At 42.4% G+C, this 17254-nt stretch overlaps 1 protein-coding gene across 1 annotated transcript in view; it reads left to right on the top strand.

The window, feature by feature from the left end:
* Positions 1-16675, top strand: part of LOC121534928 (ras-related protein Rab-18-B) — a 30346-nt gene extending 13671 nt beyond the window's left edge. The window contains exons 4-7 of the mRNA XM_041841552.2: positions 9898-9970; positions 10343-10464; positions 10687-10753; positions 16005-16675. Of these exons, the coding sequence (XP_041697486.1) occupies positions 9898-9970; positions 10343-10464; positions 10687-10753; positions 16005-16177 (435 nt within the window). The 3' untranslated portion in view covers positions 16178-16675. The remainder of the gene's footprint in view (positions 1-9897; positions 9971-10342; positions 10465-10686; positions 10754-16004) is intronic.
* Positions 16676-17254: the final 579 nt, after the last annotated feature.

Genomic DNA, 17254 nt, shown 5'->3' with positions numbered 1-17254 from the left:
ACCAGAGTCTGCAGTTCTGTCCTGTCGATGTAGCGTATAGCCCGCTAGCTGAATGTTGTCATTGTTGTCGTTCAGCCACGACTCCGTGAAACATAAGATATTACAGTTTTTAATGTCCCGTTGGTAGGATAACCGTAATCTTAAATCGTCAATTTTATTCTCAAAAGATTGAACATTGGCTAATAGGATTGATGGGAGAGGCAGTTTACTCGTTCGCCGTCGGATCCTTACAAGGCACCCGGATCTGCGTCCACGATATCTCCGTCTCTTCTTCACGCGAATGACGGGGATCTGGGCCTTGTCGGGAGTCTGTAGAATATCCTTCGCGAACGCCTCGTTGAAGAAAAAGTCTTCGTCCAACGCGAGGTGAGTAATCGCTGTCCTGATATCCAGAAGCTCTCTTTGGTTATAAGAGACGATGGCAGAAACATTATGTACAAAATAAATTACAAATAACGCGGAAAAACACACATAGTAGTACAATTGGTTAGAGGGCTGTAAAACGGCAGCCATCTTCTTCCGGCGCTGTTCATAATAGCCCATAATGACAAAGTGAAATCATGTTTTTAGAAATTTTGGCAAATTTGTTGAAAATTAAATACAGAAATATACAGTACCTGTCAAAGGTTTGGACACCTACTCATTCAAGGGTTTTTCTTTATTTTTTACTATTTTCTACATTGTAGAATAATAGTGAAGACATTAAAACTATGAAATAACACATTAATGGAATCATGTAGTAACCAAAAAAAGTGTTAAACAAATCAAAATATATTTGAGATTCTTCAAATAGCCACACTTTGCCTTCATGACAGCTTTAACACTCTTGGCATTCTCTCAACCAGCTTCACCTGGAATGCTTTTCCAACAGTCTTGAAGGAGTTCCCACATATGCTGAGCACTTGTTGGCTGCTTTTCCTTCACTCTGCCATCCGACTCATCCCAAACCATCTCAATTGGGTTGAGGTCGGGGAATTGTGGAGGCCAGGACATCTGATGCAGTATGCCATCACTCTCCTTCTTGGTAAAATATCCCTTACACAGCCTGGAGGTATGTTGGGTCATTGTCCTGTTTAAAAACAAATGATAGTCCCACTAAGCCCAAACCAGATGGGATGGCGTATCGCTGCAGAATGCTGTGGTAGCCATGCTGGTTATGTGTGCCTTGAATTCAAAATAAATCACAGACAGTGTCAACAGCAAAGCACCTCCACACCATAACACCACCTCCTCCATGTTTTACGGTGGGAACTACACATGCGGAGATCATCCGTTCACCCACACCGCGTCTCACAAAGACACGGCGGTTGGAACCAAAAATCTCACATTTGGACTCCAGACCAAAGGACACATTTCCACCGGTCTAATGTCCATTGCGTGTTTTTCTTGTCCCAAGCAGGTCTCTTCTTCTTATTGGTGTCCTTTTAGTAGTGGTTTCTTTGCAGCAATTTGACCATGAAGGCCTGATTCACACAGTGCCCTCTGAACAGTTGATATCCTCCTCTCCACCCTCTCCGAGTTGGGTATCTCCGGCGCTGCTCACTCTTGGATTGCGTCCTACCTGACAGGTCGCTCCTACCAGGTGGCGTTGCGAGAATCTGTCTCAGCACCACGTGCTCTCACCACTGGTGTCCCCCAGGGCTCAGTCTAGGCCCTCTCCTATTCTCTCTATACACCAAGTCACTTGGCTCTGTCATATCCTCACATGGTCTCTCCTATCATTGCTACGCAGACAACACACAATTAATTTTCTCCTTCCCCCCTTCTGATAACCAGGTGGCGAATCGCATCTCTGCATGTCTGGCAGACATTTCAGTGTGAATGTCGGATCACCACATCAAGCTGAACCTCGGCAAGACGGAGATGCTCTTCCTCCCGGGGAAGGACTGCCCGCTCCATGATCTCGCCATCACGGTTGACAACTCCATTGTGTCCTCCTCCCAGAATGCAAAGAACCTTGGCGTGACCCTGGACAACATCCTGTCGTTCTCCGCTAACATCAAAGCGGTGACCCGATCCTGCAGGTTCATGCTCTACAACTTTCGCAGAGTACGACCCTACCTTACACAGAAAGCGGCACAGGTCCTAATCCAGGCAGTTGTCATCTCCCGTCTGGATTACTGCAACTCGCTGTTGGCTGTGCTCCCTGCCTGTGCCATTAAACCCCTACAACTTATCCAGAACGCTGCAGCCCGTCTGGTGTTCAACCTTCCCAAGTTCTCTCATGTCACCCCGCTCCTCCGCACACTCCACTGGCTTCCAGTTGAGGCTCGCATCTACTACAAGACCATGGTGCTTGCCTACGGAGCTGTGAGGAGAACGGCACCTCCTTACCTTCAGGCTCTGATTAGACCCTACACCAAAACGAGGGTACTACATTCATCCACCTCTGGCCTGCTAGCCCCCCTACCTCTACGGAAGCACAGTTCCCGCTCAGCCCAGTCAAAGCTATTCGCTGCTCTGGCACCCCAATGGTGGAACAAGCTCCCCACGATGCCAGGACAGCGGAGTCACTGACCACCTTCCAGAGACACTTGAAACCCTACCTCTTTAAGGAATACCTGGAATAGTATCAAAGTAATCCTTCTATTAAAAAAAAATAAAAAATTTAAAAAAGTGGTTGTCCCACTGGCTATCATAAGTTGAATGCACCAATTTGTAATAAGAGTTGATGTGTCTGTGACTTGAACTCTTTGAAGCATTTATTTGGGCTGCAATTTCTGAGGCTGGCAGCAGAGGTAAATCTGGGTCTTCCATTCCTGTGGCGGTCCTCATGAGAGCCCGTTTCATCATAGCGCTTGATGGTTTTTGCGACTGCACTTGAAGAAACTTTCAAAGTACTTAATTTTCCATGTTGACTGACCTTCATGTCTTAATGTAATGATTGCTTATTTGAGATGTTCTTGCCGTAATATGGACTAGGTCTTTTACCAAATAGGGCTATCTTAAATCAACACTCTAACTTTGCCACTCATGTAATTCACCGTCTTCTTGATAAGCAAGTCCAGTGTAGATTTGGCCTTGTGTTTTAGGTTATTGTCCTGCTGAAAGGTGAATTCATCTCGCAGTGTCTGGTGAAAAGTAGACTGAATCAGGTTTTCCTCTATGATTTTGCCTGTGCTTAGCTGCATTCTGTTTCTTTTTTATCCTGAAACTCCCGTCCTTAACGATTACAAGCCTACATATAACATGATGCCGCGATCCCTATGCTTGAAAATATGGAGAGGTGCTCAGTAATGTGTTCTATTGGATTTGCCCCAAACACTTTGCCACTGTTTTTTTTGTTGCAATATTAGTGCCTTGTCACAAACATGTGCATGTTTTCTATTCTGTATAGGCTTCCTTGTTTTCACTCTGTCAATTAGCTTAGAATTGTGGAGTAACTACAATGTTGTTGATCCATCCTTAGTTTTCTCCTGTCACAGCCATTAAACTCTGTAACTGTTTTAAAATCGCCATTGGCCTCATGGTAAAATCCCTGAGTGGTTTCCTTCCTCTCCGGCAACTGAGTTAGGAAGGACACCTGTATCTTTGTGGTGACTGGGTGTATTGATACACCATCCAAAGTGTAATTAATAACTTCACCATGCTCAAAGGGATATTCAATGTCTGCTTTTTTATTTATTTATCCATCTACCAATAGGTGCCCTTCTTTGCGAGGCATTGGAAAACCTCCCTGGTCTTTGTGGTTGAATCTGTGTTTTGAAATTCACTGTTCGACTGAGGGACCTTACAGATAAATATATGTGTAGGGTACAGAGGAAACTCTATCACCACCGATAAATCTACAATAATCGAGAATTTCAACAAGCATTTTGCTACAGCTGGCCATGCTTTCCACCTGGCTACCACTACCCCGGCCACCAGCTCTGCACCCTCCGCTGCAACTTGCTCATGCCCCCCCCGCTTCTCCTTCACACAAATTCAGACAGCTGATGTTCTGAAAGAGCTGGAAAATCTGGACCCCTACAAATCATCTGGGCTAGACAATCTGGACCCCTTCTTTCTAAAATTAGCCGCCGAAATTGTCGCAACCCCTATTACTAGCCTGTTCAACCTCTTTCGTAACGTCTGAGATCCCCAGAGATTGGAAAGCTGCTGCGGTCATCCCCCTCTTCAAAGGGGGTGACACTCTAGATCCAAACTGTTACAGACCTATATCCATCCTGCCCTGCCTTTCGAAAGTTTTTGAAAGCCAAGTTAACAAACAGATCACCGACCATTTCGAATCCCACCGTACCTTCTCCGCTATGCAACCCGGTTTCCGAGCTGGTCATGGGTGCACATCAGCCAGGCTCAAGGTCCTAAACGATATTATAACTGCGATCGATAATAGACAGTACTGTGCAGCCGTCTTCATTGAACTGGCCAAGGCTTTCGACTCTGTCAACCACCGCATTCTTATTGGCAGACTAAATAGCCTTGGTTTCTCAAATGACTGCCTCGCCTGGTTCATCAACTACTTCTCAGATAGAGTTCAATGTGTCAAATCGGAGGGCCTGTTTTCTGGACCTATGGCAGTCTCTATGGGGATGCCACAGGGTTCAATTCTCGGGCCGACTCTATTCTCTGTGTATATCAATGATGTCGCTCTTGCTGCTGGTGACTCTCAGATCCACCTCTACGCAGACGACACCATTTTGTATACATCTGGCCCTTCATTGGACACTGTTAACAAACCTCCAAACGAGTTTCAATGCCATACAACACTCCTTCTGTAGCCTCTAACTGCTCTTAAACACTAGTAAAACTCGGCGGGTCTGACCTAGAGTATGTGGACAACTACAAATACCTAGGTGTCTGGTTAGACCGTAAACTCTCCTTCCAGACTCACATTAAGCATCTCCAATCCAAAGTTAAATCTAGAATTGGCTTCCTATTTCGCAACAAAGCCTCCTTCACTCATGCTGCCAAACATGCCCTCGTAAAACTGACTATCCTACCGATCTTTGACTTCGGCGATGTCATTTACAAAATAGCCTCCAACACTCTACTCAGCAAATTGGATGTAGTCTATCACAGTGCCATCCGTTTTGTCACCAAAGCCCCATATACTACCCACCACTGTGACCTGTACGCTCTTGTTGGCTGGTCCTCACTACATATTCGTCGCCAAACCCACTGGCTCCAGGTCATCTATAAATCACTGCTAAGCAAATCCCCGCCTTAGCTTAGCTCATTGGTCACCATAGCAACACCCACCCGTAGTATGCGCTCCAGCAGGTACATCTCACTGGTCATCCCCAAAGCCAACACCTCCTTTGGCCGCCATTCCTTCCAGTTCTCTGCTGCCAATGACTGGAACGAACTGCTTCAGAGACTCTTATCTCCCTCACTAACTTTAAGCATCAGTTGTCAGAGCACCTTACCGATCACTGCACCTGTACACAGCCCATCTGTAATTAGCCCGCCCAACTACCTCATCCCCATATTGTTATTTATTTTGCTCATTTGCACCCCAGTATCTCATCAGCTCATCAGCTAGTCCATGCAACGTATTATGTTACTTGTTATTATGTTACTTGTTATTATGTGACTTGTTAACTCCTGAACATATTTAGGATTGCCATAACAAAGGGGTTGAATACTTATTGACTCCAGACATTTCAGCTTTTCATTTTTAATTCATTTGTAAAAATTTCTACAAACATATTTCCACTTGGACATTTTGGCTTATTGTGTGTAAAAGTAAATCTTCCACTTTGACATTAGTATTTTGTGTAGATCGTTGATAAAAAATGACAATGAAATCCATTTTAATCCCACTTTGTAACACATCAAAATATGGAAAAAGTCAAGGGGTGTGAGTACTTTATGAAGGCACTGTACATACCATACATAGGTACTAGTAATGGGAAGCCTTTTAGTCTTCACCCAGTAGCTCAGATTGTCACTGGTAATTTCCCCTTGCTTGGCTTTTAATTTGTTCCCATTCTGACTGTGTATTAGGCTGTTTTATGTATGTATGTATGTATGTATGTATGTATGAAGAAATTGAAGTTGTAAAAGCCAATTATAAAAGCCAATTATTGTTATTATATGCCTTATAATATTTTGTTATTCCAGTTAATTTTTTATGACAATATCCTTGATGAATGTTGTATAAAATGTTATGGTTATAATAGCGTGATGTAACTTGCACTTTTTGTCAGGTTTGAATGAGACCATATATTCTAACCTTATTCTTTCAATAAAGTTATTGGTTTATTCATATTATATTACTTGTTTGTCTTTCCTTATCAAATTTAAGACTAAATGCCATTTGTAATATGTTTTGGTGTATGTGTTTAATATACTATCCAGATAAAGTGTCTGATCACAGAACATTCCATAGAATTGTAGAAAAATACCACCAGTCACTAAAACGGCTGTGATTCCTTCACAGTAAAAGGTATTGCTTTTCTGATTTCAGATCATCAAACCTTAGAAAATAAGGGCGAATCAATATGCAACATCTTCATTAGGAAGTGTTTTTTTTCTTGACTGATTACAATTTGATGTAGTGCTATTGCATGTCATATCATTTGAAAGGGCTGTTTCTCAGCTTTCAAAATATGGGGTTGGGCTGAGGTCAGGCCCCCCAGATAGCATGAAGCCATGATATAAAATACAAATATCACAAGAAATTTGCTTTAAAACTGTTATTTTCTCTCCGCCTCATGGCAAAATGTGTAGAATAGTAGGAAATTAGCTCAGGGATTCTTGAAAATCGGGACAATCCTTGTCCTGCAGGGAAATGTTATTTTTATTGTATACATTTTATTTTTCATTATTTCAGTTTAAAATGTACATTTGAGGGGAATTTTATAAGAGAAGATTTGTTTTAGAAATGTTCTGAATACTTTCAATATTATTAATTTCCATGTCAGCTCTATGCCTGGAAATGCCCTTGTCCGGAGCAAAAGATCCCAATTTCAAACTCAACAAAAAAAGTGTTTAAAATTCAAATAACTGGCAAAAAGTAGATATTCACCGAAAAATGATCAGATGTCGTTTTTTGCAAGGCTCCGTGGAAAAAGGCTCTGTGACTTTAAAGAATATTTATTTAAACATTTTGATTCCTAAAAGATGTGTCCGAAGATTTGCTTTACTCCGTCAGATTAGTCTAAAATCCTAAATTAATTAGGAATGAGCAGGGTTAGCTATACCATGTAGTGCAACAAGACCACTCGTGGTCTGTAAAGTTCTCTACTTTTGATAGATTGAACGAACAATATTGGAATCACCATGGTCAAAACCATAAACTGTCAACTCCATCTGCCTGATAGATAAACATTTAGTTAGAATTTTGGTTCAAATATTTTTATTTTAATCAGGTTTTAGTTATAAAGCAACTGAGGAAAAACTTTGCTGAGCAAAAAATTTTAATATATATTTTACTGAACAAAAATATAAAAGCAACATGTAAAGTGTTGGTCCCATGTTTCATGAGGTGAAATAAAAGATCCCCAGAACAGCCTCAATTCATCTGTGCATCGACTCTACAAGGTGTAAAGTGTTCCACAGGGATGCTGGCCCATGTTGATTCTAGTGCTTCTCACAGTTGTGTCAAGTTGGCTGGATGTCCTTTGGGTGGTGGACCATTCTTAATACATACAGGAAACTGTTAAGCATGAAAAACCCAGCACCATTGCAGTTCTTGACACACTCAAACTGGTGCACCTGGCACCTACTATCATACCCCGTTCAAAGGCACTTAAATCTTTTGTTTTGCTCATTCACCCTCTAAATGGCACACACACAATCCATGTCTCAATTGTCTCGATACTTAAAAATCCTTCTTTAACCTTTCTCCTCCCCTTCATCTACACTGATTTTGAAGTGGATTTAACAAGTGACATCAATGAAAGATCATAGCATTCACCTGGTCAGTCTGTCATGGAAAGAGCAGGTGATCCTAATGTTTGATACAATCATTATATATTTCACATGTTGTTAATATTAAGACAAATATTTGAGATTGTCCCGTCTTTCAAGAATCCCTGAGCTTTAAAACAATATTTTCTCTCAGCCTCATGGCAAAATGTGTAAAATAACATGATTAGTTATAAAAAAAAAAATGTTCTTCAAAAATGTCAATTTCAAGTTAGCTGGTGTTCTAAAGCCAAGTGTTTCCATTACCGTTTAAATCTTGTTTTGAGGCTAAACAGTATTTTTTTTACAATTACATTGTTTACAAACAATGGAGTAAAACAAGCTTATATTTTGGGTCCTGATGGGGTATGACAGTTGAACTAAGTTCATGAGGCATTTCTAAGTTATATTCTTCAATAATAAATGGGTATACAGTTGAAGTCAGAAGTTTACATACACTTTAGGTTGGAGTCATTAAAACTCGTTTTTCAACCACTCCACACATTTCTTGTTAACAAACTATAGTTTTGGCAAGTCGATTTGGACATCTACTTTGTGCATGACACAAGTAATTTTTCCAACAATTGTTTACAGACAGATTATTTCACTTATAATTCACTGTATCACAATTCCAGTTGGTCAGAAGTTTACATACACCAAATTGACTGTGCCTTTAAACAGCTTGGAAAATTCCAGAAAATTATGTAATGGCTTTAGAAGCTTCTGATAGGTGAATAGACATCATTTGAGTCAATTGGAGGTGTACCTGTGGATGTATTTCAAGGCCTACCTTCAAACTCAGTGCCTCTTTGCTTGACATCATGGGAAAATCAAAAGAAATCAGCCAAGACTTCAGAAATAAAATTGTAGACCTCCACAAGTCTGGTTCATCATTGGGAGCAATTTCCAAACGCCTGAAGGTACCACGTTCATCTGTACAAACAATAGTACGCAAGTATAAACTCCATGGGAAGACGCAGCCTTCATACCGCTCAGGAAGGAGACGCGTTCTGTCTCCTAGAGATGAACGTACTTTGGTGCGAAAAGTGCAAATCAATCCCAGAACAACAACCCAACCGTGAAGCACGGGGGTGGCAGCATCATGCTGTGGGGGTACTTTGCTGCAGGAGGGTCTGGTGCACTTCACAAAATAGATGGCATCATGAGGAAGGATATATTGAAGCAACATCTCAAGACATCAGTGAAGAAGTTAAAGCTTGGTCGCAAATGGGTCTTCCAAATGGACAATGACCCCAAGCATACTTCCAAAGTTGTGGCAAAATGGCTTAAGGACAACAAAGTCAAGGCATTGGAGTGGCCATCACAAAGCCCTGACCTCAATCCTATAGAAAATGTGTGGGCAGAACTGAAAAAGCGTGTGCGAGCAAGGAGGCCTACAAACCTGACTCAATTACACCAGCTCTGTCAGGAGGAATGGGCCAAAATTCACCCAACTTATTGTGGGAAGCTTGTAGAAGGCTACCCAAAACGTTTGACCCAAGTTAAACAATTTAAAGGCAATGCTACCAAATATTAATTGAGTGTATGTAAACTTTGGCCCACTGGGAATGTGATGAAGTAAATAAAAGCTTAAATAAATAATTCTCTCTACTATTATTCTGACATTTCACATTCTTAAAATAAAGTGGTGATCCTAACTGACCTAAGACAGGGAATTTTACTAGGATTAAATGTCAGGAATTGTGAAAAACTTAGTTTAAATGTATTTGGTGTATGTAAACTTCCGACTTCAACTGTATATCATAGCAGAAGGTTGTGTTCCCAAAGTGAAATCCACGGCCCTAGTAGGACCTGGGAAGTTTACTTGTTTACGTATTGAATAGATGTGTAGCTCTTCATAGTCTCCGCAGAATTTGATGATTGTGAACTCATTGAAATGGTCATGTTATAGCTCCATAATGCTGCTTATTGATACTTCCTGCCAAGTTAGTTCCTCTTGATGCTAGCCTGGTTTACATGCTGAAGGTTAGCCCACTGCTTTCTCTCATTGATCATGATTGTTGACTATCTTGGACCTGTCAGGACACAGCAGGACAGGAGAGGTTCAGGACCCTGACGCCCAGCTACTACCGTGGTGCACAGGGAGTCATACTGGGTGAGTGTTTTGTTTATCTCACGGCCAATGGGGGTCTACATCAACTCTCTGGCCGTATGTACCAAGCCTCTCAAAGTAGGAGTGCTGATCTAGGATCAGGTTCCTCCTGTCCATAGAATCTTATTCATGGTGATCTAAATGACAAAACCGATCATCGTAGATCCAGCACTCCTACTCGAAATGAGTTGCCAAATAAGTCAACATGGCCTCAGTTGGAAATTGTACTCCATACAAGCCACATTCTCAAATCTGGACCTCTAGTACTGTGGACCGCCATACTTTGATTCGAGTACCCCCCTGCTATAACACATCTTAGTTGTAGATATGGATGAGGTACAGATACACAGTTAACCTCCTCTATTTTGTTGTTAGTGTATGATGTCACTAAACGGGTCACGTTCACGAAGCTGGAGAACTGGCTGAACGAACTGGAGACATACTGCACACGGAACGACCTCGTCAAAATGCTGGTCGGGAACAAGATTGATAAGGAGGTGGGTGTCCCAGTGCATCATGTATCAAGATACTTTGTGAAGAGGTTTTCGGAAAGATGATCACATCATTCAGTAATGTTTTGTGTTGCTCAAATTATAGCTGATGGTATTAAACGTTCCACATACTAAGATAATAGATGGTTTTATTCTGTTGTCAGACAGGCTAACACCTGTTATGTGAACCCATTGTTGTTAAATTTGACAATTCTGTTTTTGTTTCAGGAAAACCGTGAAGTTGACAGAAACGAAGGCCTTAAATTCGCAAGGAAACACTCCATGCTTTTTATTGGTAAGTTCTTCATCTTAGTGATATAGCTGGGCATCTATGAGTAAAGGAACCAGGATACTGAAATTTCAAACAAAGTGATCCAGGGACTATGTTAAAGGCCTACTTCTTCAGTAAAAATATATACAGTGCATTCGGAAAGTATTCAGACCCCTTCCCCTTTTCCACATTTTGTTACGTTACAGCATTATTTAAAACATTTTTTAGAAAAATCCTCATCAATCTACACACAATACCCCATAATTACGAAGTGAAAATAGGTTTTTATACATTTTTGCAAATGTATAAAAAAAAAAGAAACAGATGGCTTATTTACATAAGTATTCAGACCCTTTGCTATGAGACTTGAAATTGCGCTCAGGTGCATCCTGTTTCCATTGATCATCCTTGAGATGTTTCTACAACTTGATTGGAGTCCACCTGTGGTAAATTCAATTGATTGGACAAGATTTGGAAAGGCACACACCTGTCTATATAAGGTCCCACAGTTGACAGTGCATGTCAGAGCAAAAACCAAGTCATGAGGTCGAAGGAATTGTCCGTAGAGCTCCGAGACAGGATTGTGTCAAGGCACAGATCTGGGGAAGGGTACCAAAAAAATTCTGCAGCATTGAAGGTCCCCAAGAACACAGTGGCCTCCATCATTCTTAAATGGAAGAAGTTTGGAACCAACAAACTCTTCCAAGAGCTGGCCGCCCGGCCAAACTGAGCAATCGGGGGAGAAGGGCCTTGGTCAGGCAGGTGACCAAGAACCCGATGGCCACTCTGACAGAGCTCCAGTTCCTCTGTGGAGATGGGAGAACCTTCCAGAAGGACAACCATCTCTGCAGCACTCCACCAATCAGGCCTTTATGGTAGAGTGGCAAGACGGAAGGCACTCCACAGTTAAAGGCACATTACAGCCCGCTTGGAGTTTGCCAAAAGGCACCTAAAGGACTCTGATCATGAGAAACAAGATTCTCTGGTCTGATGAAACCAAGATTGAACTCTTTGGCCTGAATGCCAAGTGTCACGTCTGGAGGAAACCTGGCCCTATCCCTACGGTGAACCATGGTGGTGGCAGCATCATGCTGTGGGGATGTTTTTCAGCGGCAGGGACTGGGAGACTAGTCAGGATTGAGGGAAAGATCAACGGAGCAAATTACAGATAGATCCTTGATGAAAACCTGCTCCAGAGCGCTCAGGACCTCAGACTGGGGCGAAGGGTCACCTTCCAACAGGACAACGACCCTAAGCACACAGCCAAAACAACGCAGGAGTGGCTTCGGGACAAGTCTCTGAATATCCTTGAGTGGCCCAGCTAGAGCCCGGACTTGAACTCGATCGAACATCTCTGGAGAGACGTGAAAATAGCTGTGCAGCGACGCTCCCCCTCCAACCTGTCAGAGCTTGAGAGGATCTGCAGAGAAGAATGGGAGAAACTCCACAAAATACAGGTGTGCCAAGCTTGTAGCGTCATACCCAATAAGACTTGTGGCTGTAATCACTGCTAAAGGTGCTTCACAAAGTACTGAGTAAATCAATCAATTTTCAATTTTATTTTATATAGCCCTTCGTACATCAGCTAATATCTCGAAGTGCTGTACAGAAACCCAGCCTAAAACCCCAAACAGCTAGTAATGCAGGTGTAGAAGCACGGTGGCTAGGAAAAACTCCCTAGAAAGGCCAAAACCTAGGAAGAAACCTAGAGAGGAACCAGGCTATGAGGGGTGGCCAGTCCTCTTCTGGCTGTGCCGGGTGGAGATTATAACAGAACCATACCAAGATGTTCAAAAATGTTCATAAGTGACAAGCATGGTCAAATAATAATCAGGAATAAATCTCAGTTGGCTTTTCATAGCCGATCATTAAGAGTTGAAAACAGCAGGTCTGGGACAGGTAGGGGTTCCATAACCGCAGGCAGAACAGTTGAAACTGGAATAGCAGCAAGGCCAGGCGGACTGGGGACAGCAAGGAGTCACCACGGCCGGTAGTCCCGACGTATGGTCCTAGGGCTCAGGTCTCTCAGTTGGCTTTTCATAGCCGATCATTAAGAGTTGAAAACAGCAGGTCTGGGACAGGTAGGGGTTTCGTAACCGCAGGCAGAACAGTTGAAACTGGAATAGCAGCAAGGCCAGGCGGACTGGGGACAGCAAGGTGTCAGCATGCCCGGTAGTCCTGACGTATGGTCCTAGGGCTCAGGTTCTCAGAGAGAAGAGAGAACGAGAGAATTAGAGAGAGCATACTTAAATTCACACAGGACACTGGATAAGACAGGAGAAGTACTCCAGGTATAACCAACTAACCCCAGCCCCCCGACACATAAACTACTGCAGCATAAATACTGGAGGCTGAGACAGGAGCGGTCCGGAGACACTGTGGCCCCATCCGAAGAAACCCCGGACAGGGCCAAACAGGAAGGATATAACCCCACCCACTCTGCCAAAGCACAGCCCCCGCACCACTAGAGGGATATCCTCAACCACCAACTTACAATCCTGAGACAAGGCCGAGTATAGCCCACAGAGGTCTCCACCACAGCACAAACCAAGGGGGGCGCCAACCCAGACAGGAAGATCACGTCAGTAACTCAACCCACTCAAGTGACGCACCCCTCCTAGGGACGGCATGAAAGAGCACCAGCAAGCCAGTGACTCAGCCCCTGTAACAGGGTTAGAGGCAGAGAACCCCAGTGGAGAGAGGGGAACCGGCCCGGCAGAGACAGCAAGGGCTGTTCGTTGCTCCAGAGCCTTTCCGTTCACCTTCACACTCCTGGGCCAGACTACACTCAATCATATGACCTACTGAAGAGATAAGTCTTCAGTAAAGACTTAAAGGTTGAGACCGAGTCTGCGTCTCTCACATGGGTAGGCAGACTGTTCCATAAAAATGGAGATCTATAGGAGAAAGCCCTGCCTCCCGCTGTTTGCTTAGAAATTCTAGGGACAATTAGGAGGCCTGCGTCTTGTGACCGTAGCGTACGTATTGGTATGTACGGCAGGACCAACTCGGAAAGATAGGTAGGAGCAAGCCCATGTAACGCTTTATAGGTTAACAGTAAAACCTTGAAATCAGCCCTTGCCTTAACAGGAAGCCAGTGTAGGGAAGCTAGCACTGGAGTAATATGATCAAATTTCTTGGTTCTAGTCAGGATTCTAGCAGCCGTATTTAGCACTAACTGAAGTTTATTTAGTGCTTTATCCGGGTAGCCGGAAAGTAGAGCATTGCAGTAGTCTAACCTAGAAGTAACAAATGCATGGATTAATTTTTCTGCATCATTTTTGGACAGAAAATTTCTGATTTTTGCAATGTTACGTAGATGGAAAAAAGCTGTCCTTGAAACAGTCTTGATATGTTCGTCAAAAGAGAGATCAGGGTCAAGAGTAACGCCGAGGTCCTTCACAGTTTTATTTGAGACGACTTTACAACCATCAAGATGAATTGTCAGATTTAACAGAAGATCTCTTTGTTTCTTGGGACCTAGAACAAGCATCTCTGTTTTGTCCGAGTTTAAAAGTAGAAAGTTTTCAGCCATCCACTTCCTTATGTCTGAAACACAGGCTTCTAGCGAGGGCAATTTTGGGGCTTCACCATGTTTCATTGAAATGTACAGCTGTGTGTCATCCGCATAGCAGTGAAAGTTAACATTATGTTTTCGAATAACATCCCCAAGAGGTAAAATATATAGTGAAAACAATAGTGGTCCTAAAACGGAACCTTGAGGAACACCGAAATGTACAGTTGATTTGTCGGAGGACAGACCATTCACAGAGACAAACTGATATCTTTCCGACAGGTAAGATCTAAACCAGGCCAGAACTTGTCCGTGTAGACCAATTTGGGTTTCCAGTCTCTCCAAAAGAATGTGGTGATCGATGGTGTCAAAGGCAGCACTAAGGTCTAGTAGCACGAGGACAGATGCAGAGCCTCGGTCTGACGCCATTAAAAGGTCATTTACCACCTTCACAAGTGCAGTCTCAGTGCTATGATGGGGTCTAAAACCAGACTGAAGCATTTCGTATACATTGTTTGTCTTCAGAAAGGCAGTGAGTTGCTGCGCAACAGCTTTTTCAAAAATTTTTTGAGAGGAATGGAAGATTCGATATAGGCCGATAGTTTTTTATATTTTCCGGGTCAAGGTTTGGCTTTTTCAAGAGAGGCTTTATCACTGCCACTTTTAGTGAGTTTGGTACACATCCGGTGGATAGAGAGCTGTTTATTATGTTCAACATAGGAGGGCCAAGCACAGGAAGCAGCTCCTTCAGCAGTTTAGTAGGAATAGGATCCAGTATGCAGCTTGAAGGTTTAGAGGCCATGATTATTTTCATCATTGTGTCAAGAGATCATTGTGTCAAGAGAAAAGGGTCTGAATACTTATGTAAATGTGATATTTCTGGTTTTTATATTTTTTGCTTTGTCATTATGGGGTATTGTGTGTAAATTGAGGGGGAAAAAACAATGTAATCCATTTTAGAATAAGGCTGTAACATAACAAAATGTGGAGAAAGTCAAGGGGTCTGAATACTTTCCAAATGCATTGTACATAAAGATTTGAATTTAATCAAGAAACAGTAAGACTTTCTGCAGACGGGCATACATCAGTGTGCAGACTCATTCATTTTTGCACAGATGCCACCCTGTTACTCTACTTTGACTTTTGTAATCTCCACTGTCAGAACCCCACTAAAGGATGCAGCCCTTCCAGGAGAATTGCATTACGATCGCAAATCTGTGGTCGATCAACTATCAATCCCATGTCTACATACATTTATATTTCCTAGCTCTGGTCACCTCCTTTTTTGGAATTAGGTTATAACATTTCTGAAGAATGACTAAATTAAGGGTTTTGGAAAAAGGTTTATGGAAAAGAGGCCTTTCTTAGATGTGCCGTGTAGGCTACACATATTTTCTGAACGCTGAATGTGTATGGCTTACGTTGGCCTGCATTTTTGTCTACACAACTCAATCTAAATTACCCATATCAAGATCAACATTCTCAGAAAATCAACAGACTAAAAAAATATCCCTTTAGACATCACTCTGGGAGAAAAAAATCCATCCCAGTCCGATGTCATTATGCTCGTCATGCACAGATCTTGTTGCGTCAAAATCTCGGTGATGTGCGTTCATAAATATTTCTCAAAAATGAAAAAAAAATGAAATAATGCATTTTTGCTCCCATTTATTTGAAACAAACCAGAAATTGTTTAGTGAGTTTGTGTTGGTGCATCCCCTTACATTGATACCATACTAATGTGCCCTCCCACCCTGGCAGAGGCCAGTGCTAAAACACGGGACGGTGTCCAGTGTGCCTTCGAGGAGCTGGTGGAGAAGATCCTCCAGACCCCAGGGCTTTGGGAAAGCGACACCCAGCCTCGGGGCGTCCAAATGGGGGACCAGCAGCAGCGCAGGCTGGGGGGCTGTGGAGGATACTGCTCCATTCCATAAACCAGAACTGACCCAAAACCCAAACGGCATACTGGAAACCAGAAACTGAGGATATCAAGAGGATAATACTGTGTGTTCTGGTGCCATCTGCACCTTCGGTCTTGGTCAAAAGGACTTACACACTTCCTGTACCATTAGTCAGTTATCACAGTGCATTATGGCATGTTCAAAGTATGGTTGGTATTAATCACGTATAAAAGATAATGGTAAGGAAGTACAGGGTTTTAACTATCATGGGTTGTTAACCACACCAACTCACATGTACGTCTTGTTGAACACATGGTGAAATGTTGAATTTCCTCTCTACAATATAATATTGAATGTTTTCTACATGTTTATGCAATACAGTATGTTACATACATCAAGTTAAAATATAATCACTGCATCATGTCAAATACCTACCAAGTTATACCAAAAATAGCTTTGCTATTTACAGTTGATGTCGGAAGTTTAAGTACACTTCGGTTGGAGTCATTAAAATTTGTTTTTCAACCACAATTTCTTGTTAACAAACTATAGTTTTGGCAAGTCGGTTAGGACATCTACTTTGTGCATGACACAAGTAATTTTTCCAACAATTGTTTACAGACAGATTATTTCACTTATAATTCACTATATCACAATTCCAGTGGGTCAGAAGTTTACATACACTAAGTTGACTGTGCCATTAAACAGCTTGGAAAATTCCAGAAATGATGTCATGGCTTTAGAAGCTTCTGATAGGCTAATTGACATTATTTGAGTCAATTGGAGGTGTACCTGTGGATGTATTTCAAGGCCTACCTTCAAACTCAGGGCCTCTTTGCTTGAAAAAAATGGTAGACCTCCATAAGTCTGGTTCACCCTTGGGAGCAATTTCCAAACGCCTGAAGATACCACATTCATCTGTACAAACAATAGTACGCAAGTATAAACACCATGGGACCACGCAGCCGTCATACCACTCAGGAAGGAGACTCGTCCTGTCTCCTAGAGATGAACGTACTTTGGTGCGAAAAGTGCAAATCAATCCCAGAACAACAGCAAAGGACCTTGTGGAGATGATGAAGGAAACCGGTACAAAAGTATCTATAAATA

The sequence above is a fragment of the Coregonus clupeaformis genome, chromosome 21 (genome assembly GCF_020615455.1).
Source record: "Coregonus clupeaformis isolate EN_2021a chromosome 21, ASM2061545v1, whole genome shotgun sequence".
Lineage (NCBI taxonomy): Eukaryota > Metazoa > Chordata > Actinopteri > Salmoniformes > Salmonidae > Coregonus > Coregonus clupeaformis.
The sequence above is the reverse complement of the archived record's forward strand: the minus strand, read 5'-3'. Positions and strand labels throughout refer to the sequence as shown.